This window comes from Sander vitreus, chromosome 22 (assembly GCF_031162955.1).
Source record: "Sander vitreus isolate 19-12246 chromosome 22, sanVit1, whole genome shotgun sequence".
Classification (NCBI taxonomy): Eukaryota; Metazoa; Chordata; class Actinopteri; order Perciformes; family Percidae; genus Sander; species Sander vitreus.
In genome coordinates, this window is record NC_135876.1 from 17,382,767 (window position 1) to 17,403,920 (window position 21,154).

General features: G+C 39.2%; 1 protein-coding gene across 1 annotated transcript in view; it reads left to right on the forward strand.

Moving 5' to 3' along the window:
• plxdc2b (plexin domain containing 2b) overlaps positions 1–21,154 on the forward strand; it is a 96,524-nt gene that overhangs the window by 35,252 nt on the left and 40,118 nt on the right. The window contains exons 2-5 of the mRNA XM_078281201.1: positions 258–481; positions 9,161–9,307; positions 12,563–12,632; positions 20,482–20,604. Coding sequence (XP_078137327.1) covers positions 258–481; positions 9,161–9,307; positions 12,563–12,632; positions 20,482–20,604 — 564 coding nt within the window. The remainder of the gene's footprint in view (positions 1–257; positions 482–9,160; positions 9,308–12,562; positions 12,633–20,481; positions 20,605–21,154) is intronic.

Consider the following 21,154-nt stretch of genomic DNA (forward strand, 5'->3'; position numbering starts at 1 on the left):
GAAAGTACAAATATTAGTGTCCCATGTAATTATTTTGCTTGTACAACCCACCAATTTGCAATACATGGCAACAGATTTTCCTTCCAGGGTTCAATATACTTAACTAGATTGGAAAATGACTGAGCATGCTTTATTAAAGTATATTTGTGGTGACCTACTTTACATGTATCAATATGGAATAAGGTGATTTGGCTTTTTAGCCATGCTACACTAATGTTTTATTTTGTTAATCACACTTTGTTTTCCTGTCTCCCCAGGGGTCTGTTACTCATACGTGCAGGGGCAGGCAGGAGATGAGGACGCAGCAGTGGATGTGAAGCTGTACAGTCACCGGTGGAGGAGATGGCTTCCCCCAAAACCTCGTAACATGGACAGCAACAGGGCCAGTCAGGAGCAGGACCAGGATCCTGAGCAGGAGGAGCCCGAGGGCTTTCCAGGCCTGCTATCTGCAGAGGAAACAGACAACAGCTCCCAGATAGAGGTAGGTGCTGATTCACACCAAGGTCAAAACAGAGATAACTGTAACTGTATATCATTTTGAGTTTTCAAAATCAGAGTTTTATAATATCTTCTGTGGCTCTGGGGGAATTTCCGAAGGTATCGTAGAAAGTCTGTATTACAAACTGGAGGTCCAGTTGCATAATTGGAAGTGTGGCACGCAGGATTTTTGGAGTATGACCCATACAAGTGACTTAAAGTCAGGATTTCTCTGCTTCTGCAACCCATCTTTTGCAAGTTCCCCAAATTTATAAAGTTGCCATACTGTAGTAAATCACTAGAGCACCGTTTAACTTGGCCGCATTAAAAGCCCTACACACCCATGGTCCTCCCACACAGGTGTTTTCAGTTACTCTGCCTCATCTGAGGGCTGTGTGGGAATGTACAGACTGTTCTTGTTTGACATCTTTCTGATCTTTCTATTAGTTTTGTTGCACCTGTTAGGGTGGTAGATGTTATGGAGTGTTCCTGTGAAGTTTCACATCAGATTCCAAGTCGTAAACATGACTGGGAAACTGCTCTGGTATATCTGACTTTGACCTTCATAATACAGAAGTGCCTGAAAGTCCACTGTATGGGTCAATATAATTAAACCCAAATGTAATACAATGTACAATACACATACGGTGTTATATTGTCAATGCACAGTATTTTTAGCCATCTCTCGATCGATAATAACCAATAAGTTCATTCCTGATCTTGGCTTCGTCTTGTTCTCGACCTCAAGTGTTTTGAGTGCTGCATTTCTCAAGCTTTTCACAGTCCCGTACCCCTTCAGACTTTCAATCTCCAGCTACGTACCCCCCGCACTCTTAATTGAAATTTTTTTCCTACGTCCCCCCCAAGTTACTTCGGTTACCCCTGGGGGTACACGTACCCTGGTTTGGGAACCAATGCTTTAGTGGATCATTGTCCCTCATTTGGAGATTCTTCAGGTTATGATAAAGAAAGTCATGCAACCGGAATTGCAGTAATAGATGGACGTGAATACAAAGTGCACTGAAAAAAGTTTTATGTTAAGCTTTATGTTATATGATATATCAAAAATATAATTTTGATTTTATATTATGCAATGCTATGTTTTGATTTGCAAAGTGGAATAAAAGATGGTTTCCTGAAACTGAGGCAAATGATTGGGGTCAATAACCTTAATCATATTGCTTAATGGAATCAAAGTTTGCAATGATTGTCTTCCCATTGAACAAATTCAGACTTTATTGTGACTCAGTTGAGATCAGCAGCTCCACAGTAAACCTTTCTGTCTAGTAAAGAAGCCAACTAATATAAAGAGAATGAATCGATGAAGTCCTCTGTTGAGCTGTACCTAAAAATACTCTTTGGTTGCTTCCCTGGAGCAATTATAAATCTCCCTGGAAGAGTGGATGTTAAGTAATGAAAAAGAAGACTAGAAGGGGTCTTTGAGGATCAATATTTTATATCAAATTAAGCTCAGCCCTCAGGTGTTCATCTACCTTCTTTGTGGGGCTGGATCCTCTTAAAGTTGACCTCGGAGAGACAAGAACAGGAAATTAACCCGGTCTCCCACAGTTCTAAGGGTTTATGGACCTGCTGGAGTTTAATAGCCAGGTTTGGCCTGTGTTTGTGTCTATGTAAATGAAAGGCATCGCCCATGTCTTCCTGTTATGGCGCCTGGGCCGGCGTACAGCATCGAGGTGTTCAGTCATAATGATGGCGGCCGCCTGGGCTTAGACACCTCGTTAAGTTTTCCTGTGGCTTCTAATCATCTCAGGTTCACAGCCTCGTGTCTTTCAGCCAGGAGGGAGGCAGCTTTGATCGTCAGCTGTAATGATTCACACACTTATGTACAGGCACACACAAACATTTATGTAGGGACACAATCGACACACACATTGTTTTTTGCTGTCTGAGGCTCATTTGTTCATGCTGAATGGAAAAGGAGTCCGCAGCACAAACACCCCGTCATTCCTCCTGTCATTACTCAACACACACATACACATACACACACACACACACACACACACACATTCCCTAACCTTCCACCTACACTTTGTTGACATGAGAAAAGCCTTCATATTCAGAGGGGCAGAAACAGTAGACGCTGAGCTGAAATCTTCCACCCAGCAGTGAGCTGAATAGATTTAAAGTCTCCTCTGATCTGAAGGAGTTTTAACTGAAGGAGACAAGGAGGGACTATGTGTCCACTGAAATGGAAAATCTACACCTAGACACGTTCACAAAGCCAAATATTATTGTATTTAATCAATTCAACAAAAAAACTCTTGTTGATTATTGATGTTTTGACAATTTTGTTTAATTACAGCTGCAACAAAAATGTATTGTTAGACATTTTGGGAAATACTCTTATTTGCTTTCTTGCTGAGAGTTCAATGAGAAGATTGACATTACTCTCAAATCTGTCCTTTCAATATGAAGCTATAGCCAGCAGCCAGTTAGCTTAGCTTAGCTTAAAGTCTGGAAACAGGGGGAAATGGCTAGCCTGGAGTCTCGTCATCTCTACAAAAACTCCAGGAACTGGTCAAGAAATAGTCTAGCTTTTATCCCCCTGTAAAACCACAACGTGTTTTTTTTGTTTTTTTTTAAACAAAGAAGATACAAAGTGTTAATTAGTGAGCTTTAGATGTGCTGGTAGGTAGATGTTTTACCTTTGGACAGAGCCAGGCTAGCTGTTACCCTTAAGCTAAGCTAACTAGCTGCTGGCTCCATCTTCATATTTACCCTAAAGACATTGAGAGTGCCACGATCTTCCCATCTAACAAAAAAGTGACAACATATATTTGACCAGTTATCTGACAGAATAAGGAAAACACAACTTTTTTTTAATTACCATAAATCAGGTTTCTTTAAAAGAACTGAAGACGTCTCTCCATCTCCTCCATTGGCTTTGCTTTGAGGTCAGCTTGTGTTTGGGTTAAGTGGTGCCATAACATGAGTTCCCAACAATAGATGAATCTCACCTCGACATGCAGGTTTATAACAGTGGCCTTAACAGCAGACTGTCTGACGCCCTGAATGACTGTGACTCACTGTGTTAGCTATCAGATTAAACAGCTTCTCAGCTTCAGGTCACTGTAAGGTTGAATAAGGCAAAGTTGGAACAAGCTGTGGGAAGTCGGTATCAGGCTTGTACTAGTTTAGACATGCTGTCAGTAATGGCTTGTGGCTGTTAACGGTTGTGTTTTGTTGTTTGTTACTCTATCTTCCAAAGTACCAGTACACAGCAGTTTTTTTCAACCTGTGTTTAGGTCGCAAACATTTCCAACTGTTAGGTTGTTTTGTAAATTTACATTCTGTGTGCCATAATGTTGTGTCTACATATGCACTGAAGGAGCTTACATGTTGGTGATATTTTTCAAATTTGTTAACTTCATTTTTTTTTATCAAACACACATTACTCTGGATGAGCTTAATGCTTAGTCAGAGTAACATTTTGCACACATATGATTCTTTACACTTAAAAAAAGTAATACCTAAAGTAGGCTTGTTGGAGACTTTGTAGACCTTAGTTGGAAATCAATGGAGGTAGATATTGATAGCATATAATTGGCACCAAAGTTAAAATATTGAATATTAAAAAACTGTGTTTTCTCAATTTGATGGAAATAAGACCACTTACCGGTCTCAGAAGAAAATTAAGTTGGTGTAAATTAATGGCTTGGTCAATTAATTGGTCATTGGTACATGTACGGAGCACTGCTTCAAAAAACACACTGTCCTCATTCATTTCAATGAGAACACGGTACTGGCACAACAGAGGTGCAGACTCAGACTGCAAGCAAAAAAGTAGAGCTGCATTACGGTATTTGGTTAGTCAAAATGGATTTGGCTGTTCAATACAGATATTCAACTATTCAATCCTTTTTTCATATAGACTATCAAGCGACTCTTTATTGAACAGCCAGATTTTGGAATAGGGTTTGGCAGGATGTTCAGGGTGATAGCAACGTTCACATTATATAATAAACAGGCCAAGATAGCCCTCCGAGCTAATGCATGCTAACTACGGTAAAGAAGGATTGTAAATGTGCAACATTTTTTGCTGACACTAGAAATCAAACAAATGCCAGAGACTATATCGTATTAAGTTGCTGTGAGCTGTAAATTCACCACTTCTAAGCACAAGATAGTTATCTCAGAGCCTGACCGAGCAAAGCCTCTCTTCCTTTGGGCAGGTGCCTCCGTCTCACTCAGACTCACCCTGGGTCTGGGTCCACAGCTGCCTGTACCGGAGAGCAGCATGAACGCGAGGAGCACTCACTCTGCAGCTACCTTTGGGGACCGAAATGTCCCCAGTATTTTAAACTACTGTGCAGTGTTTGGTATCTGATGAACCCCCAAAACTCATGTTTGTATTACTCAAACTGGACCTCTTGGATTATATTTGACCTTTTCTCTGGTAGCGACCTTTGCATTTGTTTAAAAAGGGCTATTTATGGACCTGATACACCCGCTCAGTGTAAAAAGTCATTTGAAAACCCTGTCTGCATACCAAGCGAGCCAACATGGGTCCTGACCTCTTTGAGAAACTACTTTACAGGTTGCTCAAAGCTGTCAGGTGCAACCATTTTAAGTCTTATCTTTATGAGGAGCATAAACAAACTACACAAATACATCATACGGCAACTACTTGGATGATAAATTATACAGACTGCTCCTTTTTCAAATCCTGTATCATATTGCAACACCACAAGTGAAGCCCAGATAGACAATAAAAACAACAAAACAACAATAAACTCCTCATGTTTCCTCTGAAATAATGTGTACATTTGAGTTTCTCATTTTCACGCCTGGCTTTTCATATCTACAGTAATGTACAGCCTGTTCAGAGAATTTTACCAATGTCAGTCGTGTTGCCAATAAAAGCATACAGTGTACTGGTGTTCGTATAGCTAGCTTTGCTATGTAGTAATAAGGGTGTGGTTTATGGTTGTTATTGGATGTCTGGGACTCCACAGCCCAGGAGGCTCTTTGAGGGGTTCATGCTTTACTACACTGTTTATTTGTGTATTTCTTAAGGGAGGAAATTCACACAGCGAGGAAGCAAGCATTTTGGCTTTGGATTCCCAGTGCTGCTTTTACTCACACTCCATATTCAGAACTTGCAGTGAATGCAAATTAGGATTTCTTTTTCTTTTGTTTGTTTTGTGTCTCAGGTTGTCAAATTTGTTAAAAGGTTCCCAGAGGAAATGTGTTTACTTGTCTTTATGTTGTTTAGTGTTTAAACTCTGTAATGCTATACCTGCTCAGGCAGCTGCTACAGCATGGAGCTGCTCTACAGTAGTTGTAGTTGTTTAAATGTCAGTATGTGTCCAGTCTGCTTCAGTCTATAACTATCTGACTGAGAATCATCTTCTGGTGTTGTCGTAGACCTTTCTAAGTGGATCAGCGAACATGTTGGTTTGCAGTCATTTCTGCAGATGAACAGATGTCCTTGAACATAAATTAACCTATCAGACAGCTTGCAAATCCAATTAATGAGATCTAAAACCAAAGAAGAAGAACACTTAAATTATATATCAGGTGCTTGGATTTACCTCAGACTACTAATTCATTTTATTCTCTCCATGTTTTCATTGTTTTTGTAACAATCACACACTGACACACACAAATTTCAAGCGTGATTTAGCATTTTTGGAGCATTTTAAATGCAATCAGTAATAATAAAACATGTTGTTATACTTTAGATGCATGTGATTGGTCTTTAAGGGTCCTCTGGGCTCTGAGGAACCTGACCCGGGACCCAAGTCAGCCAAATTATAGGTCAGGAAGGGTCTCACTTTATTAACATTATCTGTGTGTCAATATGTCAAATACCAGAGTGAAAATTACAGTAAGTTATGCACGTCAGGTTTTGGTATGTTTTCCACTGGTCTGTTTTGGATTGGGAACAACATCTTTAACTCAGTGAAGACTTCTACATCATAATAAAGTTCCCACACTACTATTAAATGGAATCAAAAATTGGCTAGTGCTGCTCAGACCAGTATGTAATTTCACAAAGTTGAGTTTCAACACACACACACACACACACACACACACACACACACACACACACACACACACACACACACACACACACACACACACGCACACACCATCAATACCATCAAGCTGCTACAACTGGCAGCAGACAGAGAAGAACAATGAATAATGGATCACAGGCATTATCAGCTGATAAAGAGCTGCACATATGAGCAATGGGATCCTTTTTAATGCTTTTTCAAACAGGCCGCAGTGTGTGTGTGTGTGTGTGTGTGTGTGTGTGTGTGTGTGTGTGTGTGTGTGTGTGTGTGTGTGTGTGTAGGATGGTACTATCTCAGGAAAAAAAGAGGGCTGGCTTACAATCCCAAAATACTGAAACATTCAAAGCTTAAGTGTGCTTACGCATAAATGGAATTTTATTTTCTCAGGAGCAAAGACTGTTTGAGGGGATTACAGTTTTCAGTGTACTCTTCCTTTATTCTTCCAACAGACATTGGTGAATCACAGTCGCGACCACATCTCTTTCACAGTACCAGCTTTAAGAAATAAATAGATTTCACATTGCGTCACCTGTTTTTATTTTGTGATGTGTTTGACAATGTGAGTATGCATATTAAAGACACTTGGCGGCCAGTCACTCGTCACTGCGCCATCAAGTAAGAAAAGATTCTCAAGGCTTGTCAAAATGTATCTGAGGTGAGGTCATATATTCTAATTATGGATGAATGAATGAATATAAAATACAAATACCAACTCTTTCTGTCTGAGTATGTCTCTGTGTTAATCAAACTGAATCGCCATTTTGTTACTCTTCATTCGTCCAACCTGAGATTGTGATCACCTGAGCTTATTTCTTACTTCTTGCTCTTCCAGCTAGTTTGTTTTATTTTCATTTAACCAGTCAGTACTGAGTGGAGTATTAGTCCAGCCTTCTAAACTCTAATTGGTCAACTGTCAGAAAAGATTTCTCACCAAAACCTATACTGTATGAATAGTTGAACAAATCTGAGTTGAGGTGGAATTTGTAATGCATTATAATGATTCTACATTTAGTAAATCTGTTTGGGTGGAGATTGTTTCTGATCTTAACCACCTGTTCTAGTCAATAGTGCTAATAAAGTGCAGTAGCAAATTTCACACTATTTTTTTATTTTCATACATCAATATCGAGTACCACACTTCACTTGCTGGCACATTTTGGCACAAGTTTACAGTGCACGATTTAAAGAAACAGACAGTATCTTCCTCCCACCCTGTACTGTGTTTGCCTCCACCTTCATTTCCACCTACACCCAGCTGGATGATGGCCACCCTACCAACCTTCCACTTCACTGGCCTCTCTCACCTCTGAGGAGCCTCCATCTCTCTCCATCATTCTCCACAAGACCAAAAAAAAACCATCTTGAGCAGATTAGGAGGACAACTCCAACAGTCGTGCATTTGTGCCCTTGTTTTCTATTCTGGGAATGTGCTGACTAAGGCTGCCTGAAGGGGCCTTTCCCCCCCTGACACGATTTGTCTGCACTTTAAGCTGTGATGAAAGGCTTCTGGCAGTGTTTGTCTAAATCTACAAATTGATCAAAAGTTCCACCACCTACATGGCCGAACTCCATTTGGAATTTTGATATTTATCACATTCTTTGCTAAGCCTGAAACCTTATCTCTCTGTCTTATATTCCAGGCTAAATATTGTGTAGAGGTATTAGATTATAACTCTCTGAGGGAAATGTGAATTCTTGAAGCAAAACGAACTGAAAAGGGAAGGATTGTGCTTTAATTAATGTTTGTCTCATGGCCTTTTGACAACCGAAGTGCGGCGGCTCAGAATAATACCACCCATATATCAAAGTGTGCACAGAGCTGCGTGAGTTCCTATTAGTAAGATCACAGTCAGACGTAGTGTACACTTCCCTGACTCCCCATTCAGCAAAACATTAACTTTAACCATGTTTTAGATAAAAGACACAGCTGACAGGTATCTCATTAGACCCACAGGGAAAGAGACAGGCAATAGAAAGCCCACGATAAGAGCATAATTCTGTACAGGAAACAAAAAAAGCAGACGGGCCGCTCCCACATGGCTTTTAAGAGTCCACGGATGTTTCTGTTATAAAAAGGCAATCCTGACTGTGCAGGCTGGTTTTAAGAGTGGAAGAAGTTGATTAGCTTCTTGTGTTTTTCTTAATTTAATTAGTAGACATTAAAAGGTCTTAGTGTGCTGATTGTGCCCTAATGGAAACCACAGAGTTGAATAAAAGGACAAACAGAATGCACACATAGTGGAAATGATTGTCATATAATCTGATTTAGCAGGTACTTTGTTCTACAGCAAAATTAAAAAAAATACTTGTATTGATTTTCCATACAGTACTTGTGTACGTTTTCTGCTGGTGTAGAGGTTTTAATTGTTTTTTTTAGAAACAGTCTATTAGATTTCTTTGAATTTGATTTGAGCTCACAGGATATCTCTATATGAATATGTTTTATTATTATGCTGTTCGTTGTAGCTGAATAATAAGAGAACGGACTCCATCAGCTTTTTCACAGAGCAACCCAGCACTCTCTCTCCTTCAAGCTGCATTACATTATTCTAAATAACTTTTACCGTATTATGCTTCTTCACAGTCTTTACAGTATAATGTATGTAAACTCACAGGGTACATTTTTGTCATTTCTACAGGAGGATACAGATCACAACTACTACACATCAAAAACATACAACCCGTCAGATCCGATGAGCAAGGACTTGTGGGTAGATATCGACCAGATGGACAAGGACAAAGTGAAGATCCATGGGATTCTGTCCAACACACACAGACAAGCTGCGGTAAGTTCAATTAATGGTCTATCAAATTAAAAGTCCAAGATGACGTCTTCAGATGCCTCGTTTTGTCCAAAACCCAAAGAGATTCAGTTTATAATGATCTCACAAAAAGGAGAAGCAAATGATTTCTGTAGTTTTCTGCTTCTAAAATTACTTTAATGATTAATCGATTATCAAAATAGTATTTAATCAATTTTCTGGCAATCCACTAAGGGAATAATTTACTAATCGTTACAGCTTTATTGTCGACATTAAGATATCTGTGGTCTCTTCTGTTTCCTATAGAAATCACTTAAACACTACTAGGGGTTAATGCGTCTAAGGTTACCTGCTGAAGGCTTTCATTGTTAATTAATAGAAGTTTAAGGACATACAATTCAGTATATGAGCAGATTACAGCTCTGATCATTTTATTAATTTTTAAAAGTTATAATATTTCATAAGTAAGGATTTAATGAAGACAACATGATCAAAAGATTTAATGAATTACCATTTCCCGAGAGAATATAAAGCGTTATTATAGGGCATTTTTTCTGTAAAAGGTAACTTCATCGCACACATAGTTTAGTTGTCATTATGTTGCACTTCAACTGAACTCTTTGACACAGAAATCAAATCCAACTTGGCTGTTTTAAACCACTGCAAGTTCCAGTTTGGCTGAACTTGTTCTTAACTGCAGCAAAGATGCTAAGTGACGCAGCAACAGCCCTCTTTTGTCTACTCAGAGTCAAGCTTTCAACAGTTTTTTTCAATACCAATCTGCATCTGGAGATCTCGCAAGCACATTCACACCCTGACGCCGATCATATCAGCTTCTGGTGCATATTAGTTTAGCCAGTGATGTGGGCTCAAAAATCAACAGAAAGATAAAATCAATGCCAACAACACAAAGAAGCGACAGGTTTACGCTGTATTTCTACGTACTGTACTGTATGTGGTATATGTGTTTATATGTCAGTAGACTATAGGACAAACTTGCTAAATGCTAAAATACTAAATAATTACACAAATACATGAAATATTCATTAATATATGTGTGTCCTCTATCATTAAAACCATAGAGATGTGGTTGAAAAACGAAGTAAAGTCTTTCTTTAAGCATTTAAACCATTAAAAATCTTCTCTGCAATGAAGTTTTAAAAGCTCCCCTCCCTCATCCTCTGCACAAGCAGGTGACCCATGTGAGGTGCATACTGATGAGGTCACACAAGGCAGCAGGAGACTGACTGGAGAGACAGAGCAGCATGGCAGTCACAGACTGAAAAAAAGGGAAAGCAGGGTGAACAATAGCTGGCGAGGAGATAATATAGAGTCCCACATTGTGCATTCTGCTCTTCTACCTTCAGTCATGTAATGATGGATTGAACCAAACAATCTGAGGCAAGCTATTCTTTGTAGCCATAGAACAAGGCTTTTCTTCCAAACCGTATAGGAGGGATGTGGGAGGTTTCTATGACTTTGGCTTAAAAGAAATCAATAAGTGAATTTCCCAATCCAATGTCCAGCCAAGCAATGCGGAGTCAAAAAGGAGATATGGAAATCTTGCCTGCATAATTTCATTTTAAGATTGCAGTCCAGAGAAGAAGTGAAAACCATCTGTGCTGAAATGCAGCCACCGTGTCACCAGACTAACATTTTAAACAAATAGAGTTTATTATAGTGGCAGTTAAAGTCCTGAGAAACTGCATAAAACTCTGAGTGCTGGAACAGGATTGGAGAAAGCTTTTCATGTTCCCTCCTCGCACTGCTGCCCACCGGCACTTTGGCTCTCAACACTGAAAAGGAATTGGCCAATAAGGTCATAAAACAAAACACAGCCGCAGAGGTCACCTTCATCACGGGACTGTAGGAAAGTTAAGCTCTCGATTGGCTGTATAGTCGGTGAGATTCAGTGTGGGTTGCCGCAGGATTACTCCCTCCAGCATAATCAAGATCATGTATAATAGCTGCATGTTTACTGTCTATCTCCAAAACATTTTCTGGCAGTATGGTACGATGTGACTGCAGCATACTCAGTTCAGGGATTAAATAATTAATGCATAAACTATCATTTGTGGTAATGTGTTTGAGAAGTTTGTTGTTCATTTAGTCCAAGAGTAATTTCATGATATTACAGTATAGTATCTTGAAGCCCTTTTTTTACATTACATGTTATCTCCATCAACAGATTTGTAAATACTATGGTATGGAAGCCCATTTCTATGAAATAAAATACTAAGTCTTAAGATTATAAGACTAAGAGAGAATAAGACATTTTAACATATCTAATCATTATGTCACTATTTGTCACATGAAAATTCATAATTTTGACTTCGGGTCAGGGTATACTTGTACAGAAGTTTGTCCGGCCTCGTTGGAAATCAAATGTTTATAGTTTTTTCGAAACACCACAGAGTGAAAAAACCCAAACCTCCAAACCATATAGGTTGCTTCTTCCTACCCTCTAATACGACCCTCAGGAGTGGTTTTCCGTCCTCATATCTAAACCTAACTGTCACGATTTGAAACGCGTCGTTGATGTTGTGAAACGGTCGCAGTTTGGTTAAGTTAAGGCAACAAAACCACTCAGTTAAGTTTAGAAAAAGATTATTTGGGTTAAAATCATAGACTGTAACACATGTCGCCACTTCCTCCCACTGTACAAAAGTGAAGCAGTCTTTCCTGGATGGCATTCACAGTGTTGCACTCAGTATAAATAAAACAGAAGTTATTACAACATTGGTATCCTAAATACCATACCGCTAGCCTGGTTATGGACTTTAAAAGTTAAAATGTGTACCTACCAACACATAACTTTGACTTATATATAATATTATATCATAATATCATAATTTTTACATTTTTGTGAGTATTTTTATTTCTGTCATTTGTAACTTTTCCTTATTTTTTGTCTTCTTTCCTAGCAAAAATGGGCTCCCATATAATAGAAATGTGTATATATACAGTACATGCAAATGTGTATTTACCCATAAATGTCATTAGAAATGTTATTACCATTAGTATTGCAACAAAGGCAATTTCCTTGAAGGCCATATATGCGTATATATTTTTACCACATTTACACTCTTCTTTGAATCTCTCTTTCTACTCAGAAATAACCAGTGATTGTCCCACAAAGTAGAGACCTCTGTATTATTTTACCATATTTGTTCTCTAAACTAAATCCTCTTGTTGTTTTTAAGATGAGAACAGTCTCTTCTCTGGTCCTCCTCTTGCCTCTTTCTTTCTGAATGGGGTCATCTGTCTGTTTTTTTTCAGAGAGTTAATCTGTCCTTCGATTTCCCTTTTTATGGACATTTCCTGCGTGAAATCACCGTGGCGACTGGTGGTAAGTGAACACTGTTCTTGGACTCTGTTCTCTCAATAGAAGTTATTAGTGTTGTTATTGGATATACTGTATGTGCTTGGCATATTAGACTGTACACAGACCGTTTTTATTGCTGCTGGGTTTAGGAGGGGAATGTGGTAAGGTTTATGAAAAAAAAAGAGTCTGGAGTACAGTGGCATTTATGAAATGGAGAGAAAAAAAGAGTGTGTCTGCATGTGTTTCTGGTACTTGGTGTACCTGAGTGAGTGTGGCGTGGCTACTGTACAAAGATATCTCACCCCTAAATACAGAAAAGAACCAAAACAATGAGTTATTTCTTTTGATGTTGACTCTGGGAATTTGAAAAGACTGGTACAAACCAGTACAAAACCACCACCGACACTCTGCCAGCCAAGCAGTCTGTCTGATACAAGACCATTTACAGCTCTCACCTCCGCAGGATAGTCTGCTAGAGACTGGGAGATTAAAAAAAACAAAACCACCACTAACGCCACACCAGACTTGACTGGAAGAGAAACCAGACCGATGGGTTTGGACTGGAAACAGGAGTGACTGTGCCAAGTCGCCTAGCACACCCTAATAGACTTAGATAAGGAGGTTGGGGTATTGGAGGTGTGTGTGTGTGTGTGTGTGTGTGTGTGTGTGGGTTTGACACGTGACACGGCAGACGTGTTTGCCAGAGTGTGCAAAGCAATTTTCCACTTGAGTCTTGACGGTGAAACCACAACACCCCAACCAGCTATTATCACATCAAAGACTAAATCCCTGCTCTTACCCAAACTATTTCAGAGATGTTATGCTGCGTTTAACTGCCACTGGAATAATAAATAAATAATCTGCCATGTCGCTTATTATTATTATTATTATTATTATTATTATTATTATTATTATTATTATTATTATTATTATCATTATCATCACTGTCTCATTTTCCCTACTTGATCCTCCATCAGTGGCAAAGTTGAGTTGGCTTTAGAAACGGGATGATGGTGGCGTGTAGGAGTAGACAGCTACTAGAGAGGAGATAACACAAATTTGCATTCCTCCAGACAGAGATGGAGTGATGAGACAGATGAGGAAGAGGCAGCTATCTGCCTCTCGCAGGCCTCTTGGGCTTTGTCTCTGAGATGCCCTCCTCCATTTCAGGGCCTATCAGTCAGCTCGTCCTCTTCTTCCAACTGGACCATTTTTTCCCCCCACGTTCACTGCTGTTAGCAAGTCACTGTTTTTGCTTCAGCGAATGTTTCTTTTTGCTACCTAAAGTATGCTGAAACTGCAGGAAAAGATAATTAACCGTTACTTTATGAACAGTACAGCAGCCAGTTCTCAAACACATTAACGATGAGGCAACAACACGAGGTTGGCATGCAGCCTTGTCAAACATATGAAGTCTGCTTTTATGGTTTTAACTGCCGTATATTAAGGGTTACACTGCAAAAACTTTACAGTTCATACCTGAAAATGCGTTAAAATAGTAATAATAATAAATCTTTATTTAGGCAGCAGTTACAAGTTAAGCCATATTCAAGCCACTTTGGCACGCTCCAGTGTGGGACTGAAACGATTATTTGATCAATTCATTTGTTGATCGACAAAAAACTTTTACATTTTAACACTGGTATTCTCTTGTTTAAAGACCTACACAAACTAACAAAGTCACTTCAATAGACTACAGCACCTCAGATGCCTGAATAATTAAAAAGGAGACAGAACACATTAAAATATAACTGGAAATGTCTTTGAAATAAATAGATTATGTCAACAACAAAACAAATGTTGATACAGTCAGGTGTGTCACAGTGACTGTCAGCATACTGCAGGTGTTGTACAGAACTGACAGGTTGTTTTTGGTCAACAGTCTGTGTTGAATAGTGTGGACAGCTCGACATGTAGAGGCTGTGAATACCAGTGATGATATATGATTTGACCGCTGCCAGCTGTGCCAACGGATCCAGCTGTGACATGCTGTTTACTGGGCCAGCTGTCACACCAACCAACCAGATTTTAAAAAAAATGTTTTATTAAACCATAGGTATTATATATTGTTATCCAGCTAATTAGTGATCACAGGCATTTATATTTAAGGCACAAAATACATAACATGTGTGGGGCATGTAAAGGAAACACGTGTGTAATGTTGTCTGCACTCCAGATATCATGTCAGTGGTACCCAGCTTGGGGGGTCAAGAACTCCTTAAAGGGCTGCAAGATACATCTGAAGGATCATAAGATGATTAACAAGACAGGAAACATTTCTGCCGTGCAAATATGTTTATTATTTCAGATTTTTAATGTGAAAGTTCAGGCCCCTAACACTATTTAAATGAAACAAACAGAGAAGGAAACATCACTCTTTGGCAGAAGCGCTCGCATCTCATAGACATATGCAACCTGGCCAGTGGTGGAATGTAACTAAGTACATTTACTTAATTATAATCCAGTGATATATATATATATATATATATATATACCTATTAATATATTCTGCATAATAACTACTTTTACTTTTGGTACTGTAAGTATATTTTGATGTTAATATTTTTGTACTTTTACTTCACTAAGAGTTTGAATGCAGAACTTTTACTTGTAACTAGTATTTTTACACTGTGGTATTGCTACTTTTACTGAAGTTAAATCTTCTTCCACCACTGCTTACAGAAAGCAGTAGGCTTACTGTCTCTTATAGAAATAAAGTATTTACTTGGAAAAACATTGCCGCTGTATAATATAATCCAAATAATGATGTTTCCCTGCATAAACACTATTTCTAGGAGACAGTTGGGACAAGGATGATAACGTTTCTGTTATTCTGTTTGTTTTTTTGGGCTAATGAAGTCAGTGTCCAGTCATGCTGATGCCAGTCACTGGCAATTTTAAGGATTCCACAGAAATCACCGTTGTGAAACATAAAACACATTATGTTTGCCAGATTATTTTTTTCTCAGTAAGACATAATAGATTGGTTATAGGCTGACTCAGTATTGTTGTTTCACTCAGCAATAAAAAAACATAAAGCAGACATTTAATTTAGATAAAAACCTCGTAGCTTCGTATTTAAAAGACAAAAAATGTGCGTGTGTGTGTATGTGTGTGTGTGTGCGTGTGCGTGTGTGTGTGTGTGTGTGTATGTGTGTGAGAGAGATCCGGTCTTCTCGGCTAAGAACAGCTGTGATAAACAGAAAATATCCTGTAAATTAAACACAACTCAGTACGAAGGAACAAAGACCTTGTCTAAACACAATGTTCAATAAAGTGAAGCTTTAGTCTAGTGGGTCTGCTAATTCCCGGTCATGTTTTTCTTGGACATACACAGCCCGGCACTTTTGCACAGCAGCACATATACAGAACTGCTCCATCCATCTTTCTCTACCTCAAAACTCCTCCCCATTATTTCTCCTTTCTCCCTGTATATACTGTATGCTGTTCCCCATGTTCCCCTCCTCCCTCCTCCTCAGTCCAGTCTCCCTCTGCTAAGTGACAGCCATAATGGATGAATTGCCTCTCCATTGAGCGCCCCGTAGCTCTCACCTCTTTGGTGTATTGAGAGTCTGTCTGATTTTCTTTAGACTGTCAAATACGTTGTATTGTGTTTTCAGGAGACTGCTGGTAGAGAGCAGAAATGCAACCCTTCCTGTGTGTGTGTGTGTGTGTGTGTGTGTGTGTGTGTGTGTGTGTGTGTGTGTGTGTGTGTGTGTGTGTGTGTGTGTGTGTGTGTGTGTTTGGCCGGTTTCTAAGCTTTTTAGAGGTTGAAAGTGAAAAGATAAATACAACAAAGCAAAGCCAAAGAAAGAGTGGATGAGATAAAATCATGCTTTTGGTGAATGTTGGGTAAATATGAGATGAATGTAAAGTGGCTGATTTGGAGGCAGTCACTCGTGTCGTTTCACAATCAAATAAAAGAGAGTGCAGACGCAGCATCATACATAGTGTTTTACAGGAGTATAATGTTCATGTTTACCTTAATTTAAACAGGTAGACTAAACAGCGCTGGCTCTTTATTTTCTATCCTCTTTACAATCATTTACCATGACACAACATGCTTTTATCTGCTGTGCTGTGTTCATGTTCATGTTCTGCAAGCACAAAGAGCGCCCTTTTACCATTCAGCTTTAAAATATCAGGTAATGTTTTTGACACCAAAAAAAAGATAACTAGCCTAAAAAGAGAACTAGCCTACTTACATATTTAAAGCAATAGTTTGACATTTTGGGAAATAGGCTTATTTGCTTTCTTGCTGAGAGTTCAATGAGGAGATTGATACCACTAAATATGAAGCTTCCACCAGCAGCCAGTTAGCTTAGCAAAAAGACTGGAAACAGGGGGAAACAGTTAGCCTGGCCAGTGCAGAATGCCCTTACACCTTTGAGAAATAGCTCTGGAGAAGTTAGTGATTGGCCCTCGATTCAAGATTATATTGTGGAAAGCGTGTACATTTTTTTATTTTTGAGATCAATTTTTTATTAGCACCATTTATCATTCAGACATACAGAACAAATCCCACACTATGTGCCAGGTAATATCATATGGTGCACAGAACAGAGAAACACAAATTGAACAAGAACAAAGCGTGTACATTTTTAATAGAAAAAAAACATTAACCGTAACCATGGCCTCTATTGAGCCATAAAGGACTGAATCTTTTACCTCATTCACTCCAGGTGGAGTTCTCTACAGTTGGGACTTCACAATAAAGTCACATCTTCACCCCCGACAGCTCCCCTGCTCTTCTATCTGTGTGTGCTGACACTGCTCTATATAGAAGTAATTCTGAGCTGGGAGGTCTTTAGGGAAAGATTGATTCCCCTCATGATATGCTCTGCTCCTGGTTTCAAAAGTGATAGATGTGTTTTTATAGCCAGCCTACTGTATGAGAAGACATATGGTAACATGAAATGGGGGTTTATGGGCTTAGCCTCAATGAGACTTTTCCCAAAAATCCTCTTTTCTTTCTGAGCAGGGTTCTTTTCCCCTCTGCATGCCTCAGGCAGCCACTTTATACTGTACTTCTGTTGAACTTCTGCAACAAAACACAGAGATCTTTTCATAAGAGAAGGGTTTCTTACTCTGGGTTGTTTGATGGTTTTTATTGTGATTTTCAGTACATAATTGATAAAATGTTCATCCTAAAGACCAAGTGAGGTGAAGGACATTTTCATAGTTATAGTCCAACTATAATTATTAAGAAAATACACTAATTTACTGGGAAGAGTGTTGCTGCTCTCACGTCTGTACGTAAATATGAAGCTACAGCCAGCAGCCGTTTATAAAGACAGGAAACGGTGGAGCTAAATGTTAAACTAAAATATTTCCTATATATATATGAGGCCATCTGGTTAGCTCACCTGGTAGCGCATGCGCCCATATATAGAGGTTTACTCCCTGAAGCAGTGGCCGTGGGTTTGACTCCGACCTTCGGCCCTTTGCTGCATGTCATTCCCCCTTTCTCTCCTCTTTCATGTCTAAGCTGTCCTATACAAATAAAGGCCTAAAATGGCCCCCAAAAAAAGATCTTTAAATGTTTGAATGACCCTGTCTGTCATCTTAAAAATCCTGCAGTTTTACCACTTTCAATAAGACAGAAGTGGAAACTTCAGGGTAAAAATAGATGCCCCCTTTCCTGTTGCAAGAATAATTTTCAAACAAGAGTAATTTATTTTAAAAACATGGTTTTTGTCAAGTCTTTTGTTCAAGATATGGTTACTGTAAGTATCTTATTCATTCTTAACTGCTCTTCAAAGTTAAATGATATTGAATGCCTGTGATTTTCCCTTTTGTAAAACATGATTTGAAGGGTACATGTTAAGGTTTGTTTGGGATATTGTTGCATAGTGAGAAACAAAAGCTTTTGCCTCGAAAAAATCTTTAAATAGCAGCTGACTTTGCTAAACTTTTTTGTCAGTAGGGAAATGAAGATGCTGTTCAATTCTATTGTCATGAGTACAAATTCTTTATGCAAAGACGGTTCCCTCGTGATGAATAGTGGGCGTTCCCTCCCTTTTCTGGACTCCATTAATAACCTTGTTTACATGCTTCTAAATGCTGCAGCTCTAGTTTGTGTTGACTAAGCACGTCCTCTATGGAGAGAGCTATTTGTGCCTTGTTGAAGGGAAGCAAAAAATTAGAAAGGTTAACATAATCCCAATTTGTTGTCATGGTCTCTTTGCTAACGTCCATGATTGATGATGTAGGGAAAACACACACACATGATGATGTTAAGGAGTACACCAGGAGAGTTAAAAGAAGGCTCCTAAACCCATGATAATATATTTACTGCTTATTCAGCATATCTTCCCTTAAAGCCCCTCAGATTTGCCCTTCTGTTTTTGATTAAAGATTAATTAATACCATGGCTAGCTGAAGCAGCCTGCAGCACGAGACAGAGAGGGAGGTGATGGTTGTGAGTTAGGCTGAATCCCATTTCTCTATCTTAGGGGGTAGGGGTGAAAACATACCCCTATGAAATGAGACGCCACTTGGTTACATCATCATACATACTTAAGTCTGTTTGCAATAAATATTTGTATACACACTGCATGGTGTGTTGTATATCTGTTTCAGTTATATGTTTTGAACGTCATTGATGTTCAGAAACACTTTCTTTGTTAACAAAAAGCTGTCTTTATTGCCCAATAAAGTAAACATTATTACAACTATTACAACTATTAGAACCATAACTTACATGTCACACACACATATAAAAAAAGGCACTCAAATGTATAAAACTAAAAAAAGACACACAAGACCACAAACAAACAAACTACAGCTACTCTGAAATTCTAGACCCCAGTCTGATGCCTGTTGGCCAGTAACCTTTCCCCTCATACCCCATTTCTTTCATTAGTGTCCTGTATCTTAACCAACAACAATGTGCAGGTGCATGAACAGGAATGAATTACACATGTTTACAGTATATACAGTAAATACAGTACCAATACAATAATGAATGGCTACAACATGAACGCAGAAACTTCTGCTCATTTTCAGAAAGTGGATCAGCTGTTGGGTTTCCTCCGGAGTCCCTGTGTGATCAGGACGGTATATGTAAAGCACGTATCGATGTCTCCAAAGCAAGTAGTGTTATACACTGATATCAAACGAAATTCGCTGCTAATGGAGTTTAGTTAACACTGTAGACATGCATGGAGTCCATTCAAGGCAGAGAAATGTGGGACTGTTGTGCAAATAAGCAATGTAGCTAACGTTAACGTTAACTTTAGCATAGCAAGCTAGCGATTTTTAAAAACGTTTCAATTACAAATATGGTTGCAAATATATATGTATAGGGCTGTGTAGAGCACAAAACAAGACCGTCGTCATTTTTAAATCAATTCTTTAAGCCGAAAATACTTGCATTTATGGACCTCTCTGGTCGACCGGGCAGCCATGTTCCTTGTTGCGCAATGAATCTGGATACCCCTTGCTGTTCAAGTAAGCTTGCGTCCTTACTTGGTGTTAAGGGGTATATAGCCCTTCGCCTTAGCCCTACCCCTCGACCAAAATGAGTATTGGGACAGTACTTACTCTCACGGGAGCGTGCAAAACTAAGGGGTAGGGGTAAGGGGAAGGGTTAAGACAGAGAAATGAGACGCAGCCTTAATCTCATTAACTCACAACCATCACCTCCCCCTCCCAACCAAATATATTGTATCTGATAACAGGAAAGTAAGGTGGAAATGGAGGAAGAGGAGATTGTTTGTTTTTATGAGTTGCTAAAGGGTAAAGCCACTTTACAACACTCTATCAAAAGCAGGTTCAACGCTATGAGTGATACATTAATGATTCTAACAGTGTTTGAGTGCATTTAAATTCAAATTTGGAGTGCTGAAAGTTGTGTCTGTTTCTTCCTCAGGGTTCATCTACACGGGTGATGTGGTCCACCGGATGCTAACAGCTACACAGTACATTGCTCCTCTAATGGCAAACTTTGACCCCAGTGTCTCCAGAAACTCTACTGTCATCTACTTTGACAACGGTAACAGCGGTTTGCTAATCTGCTTTATTTCTACCTTAATGTGTAGCAGTACTCTCTGTTGTGCGATGTATGAGATACAAACTGACATTTTTGGCTCCATCCAGCCAAATACTGAAACAGAGAAAGAAACTATACCACGATTATTTCTTTGTAGTCTTGCATTGCCAGACCTTCCACCACAGCGCTGCGGAGGAAGGTATGGCTAGTCCACACAGCATTCTGGGATGGGAGAAAAACGTGCTCTGGTTTATTGGCATTTCCTTAAACCAATCACAATCGTCATGGGTGGTGCTAAGCTCAGCACAGATCCACTGCAAAATAGCCTCGGGAAGGAACTTGTTTTGGTGGAAGGTATACATTCAAAAGTTGTTTTAGTCGTGCGAGAGAAAACTCAGATTGGACAGATAGTCTAGCTAGCTGTCTGGATTTACCCTGCAGAGATCTGAGGAGCAGTTAACCATAGTCCTCATAAATCGACCAGAGTTTAAAATTCCAACACAAAGAAAGCAGAAAGAAACGGACATCGTCGAAAAGACATGCATCAGGCGGA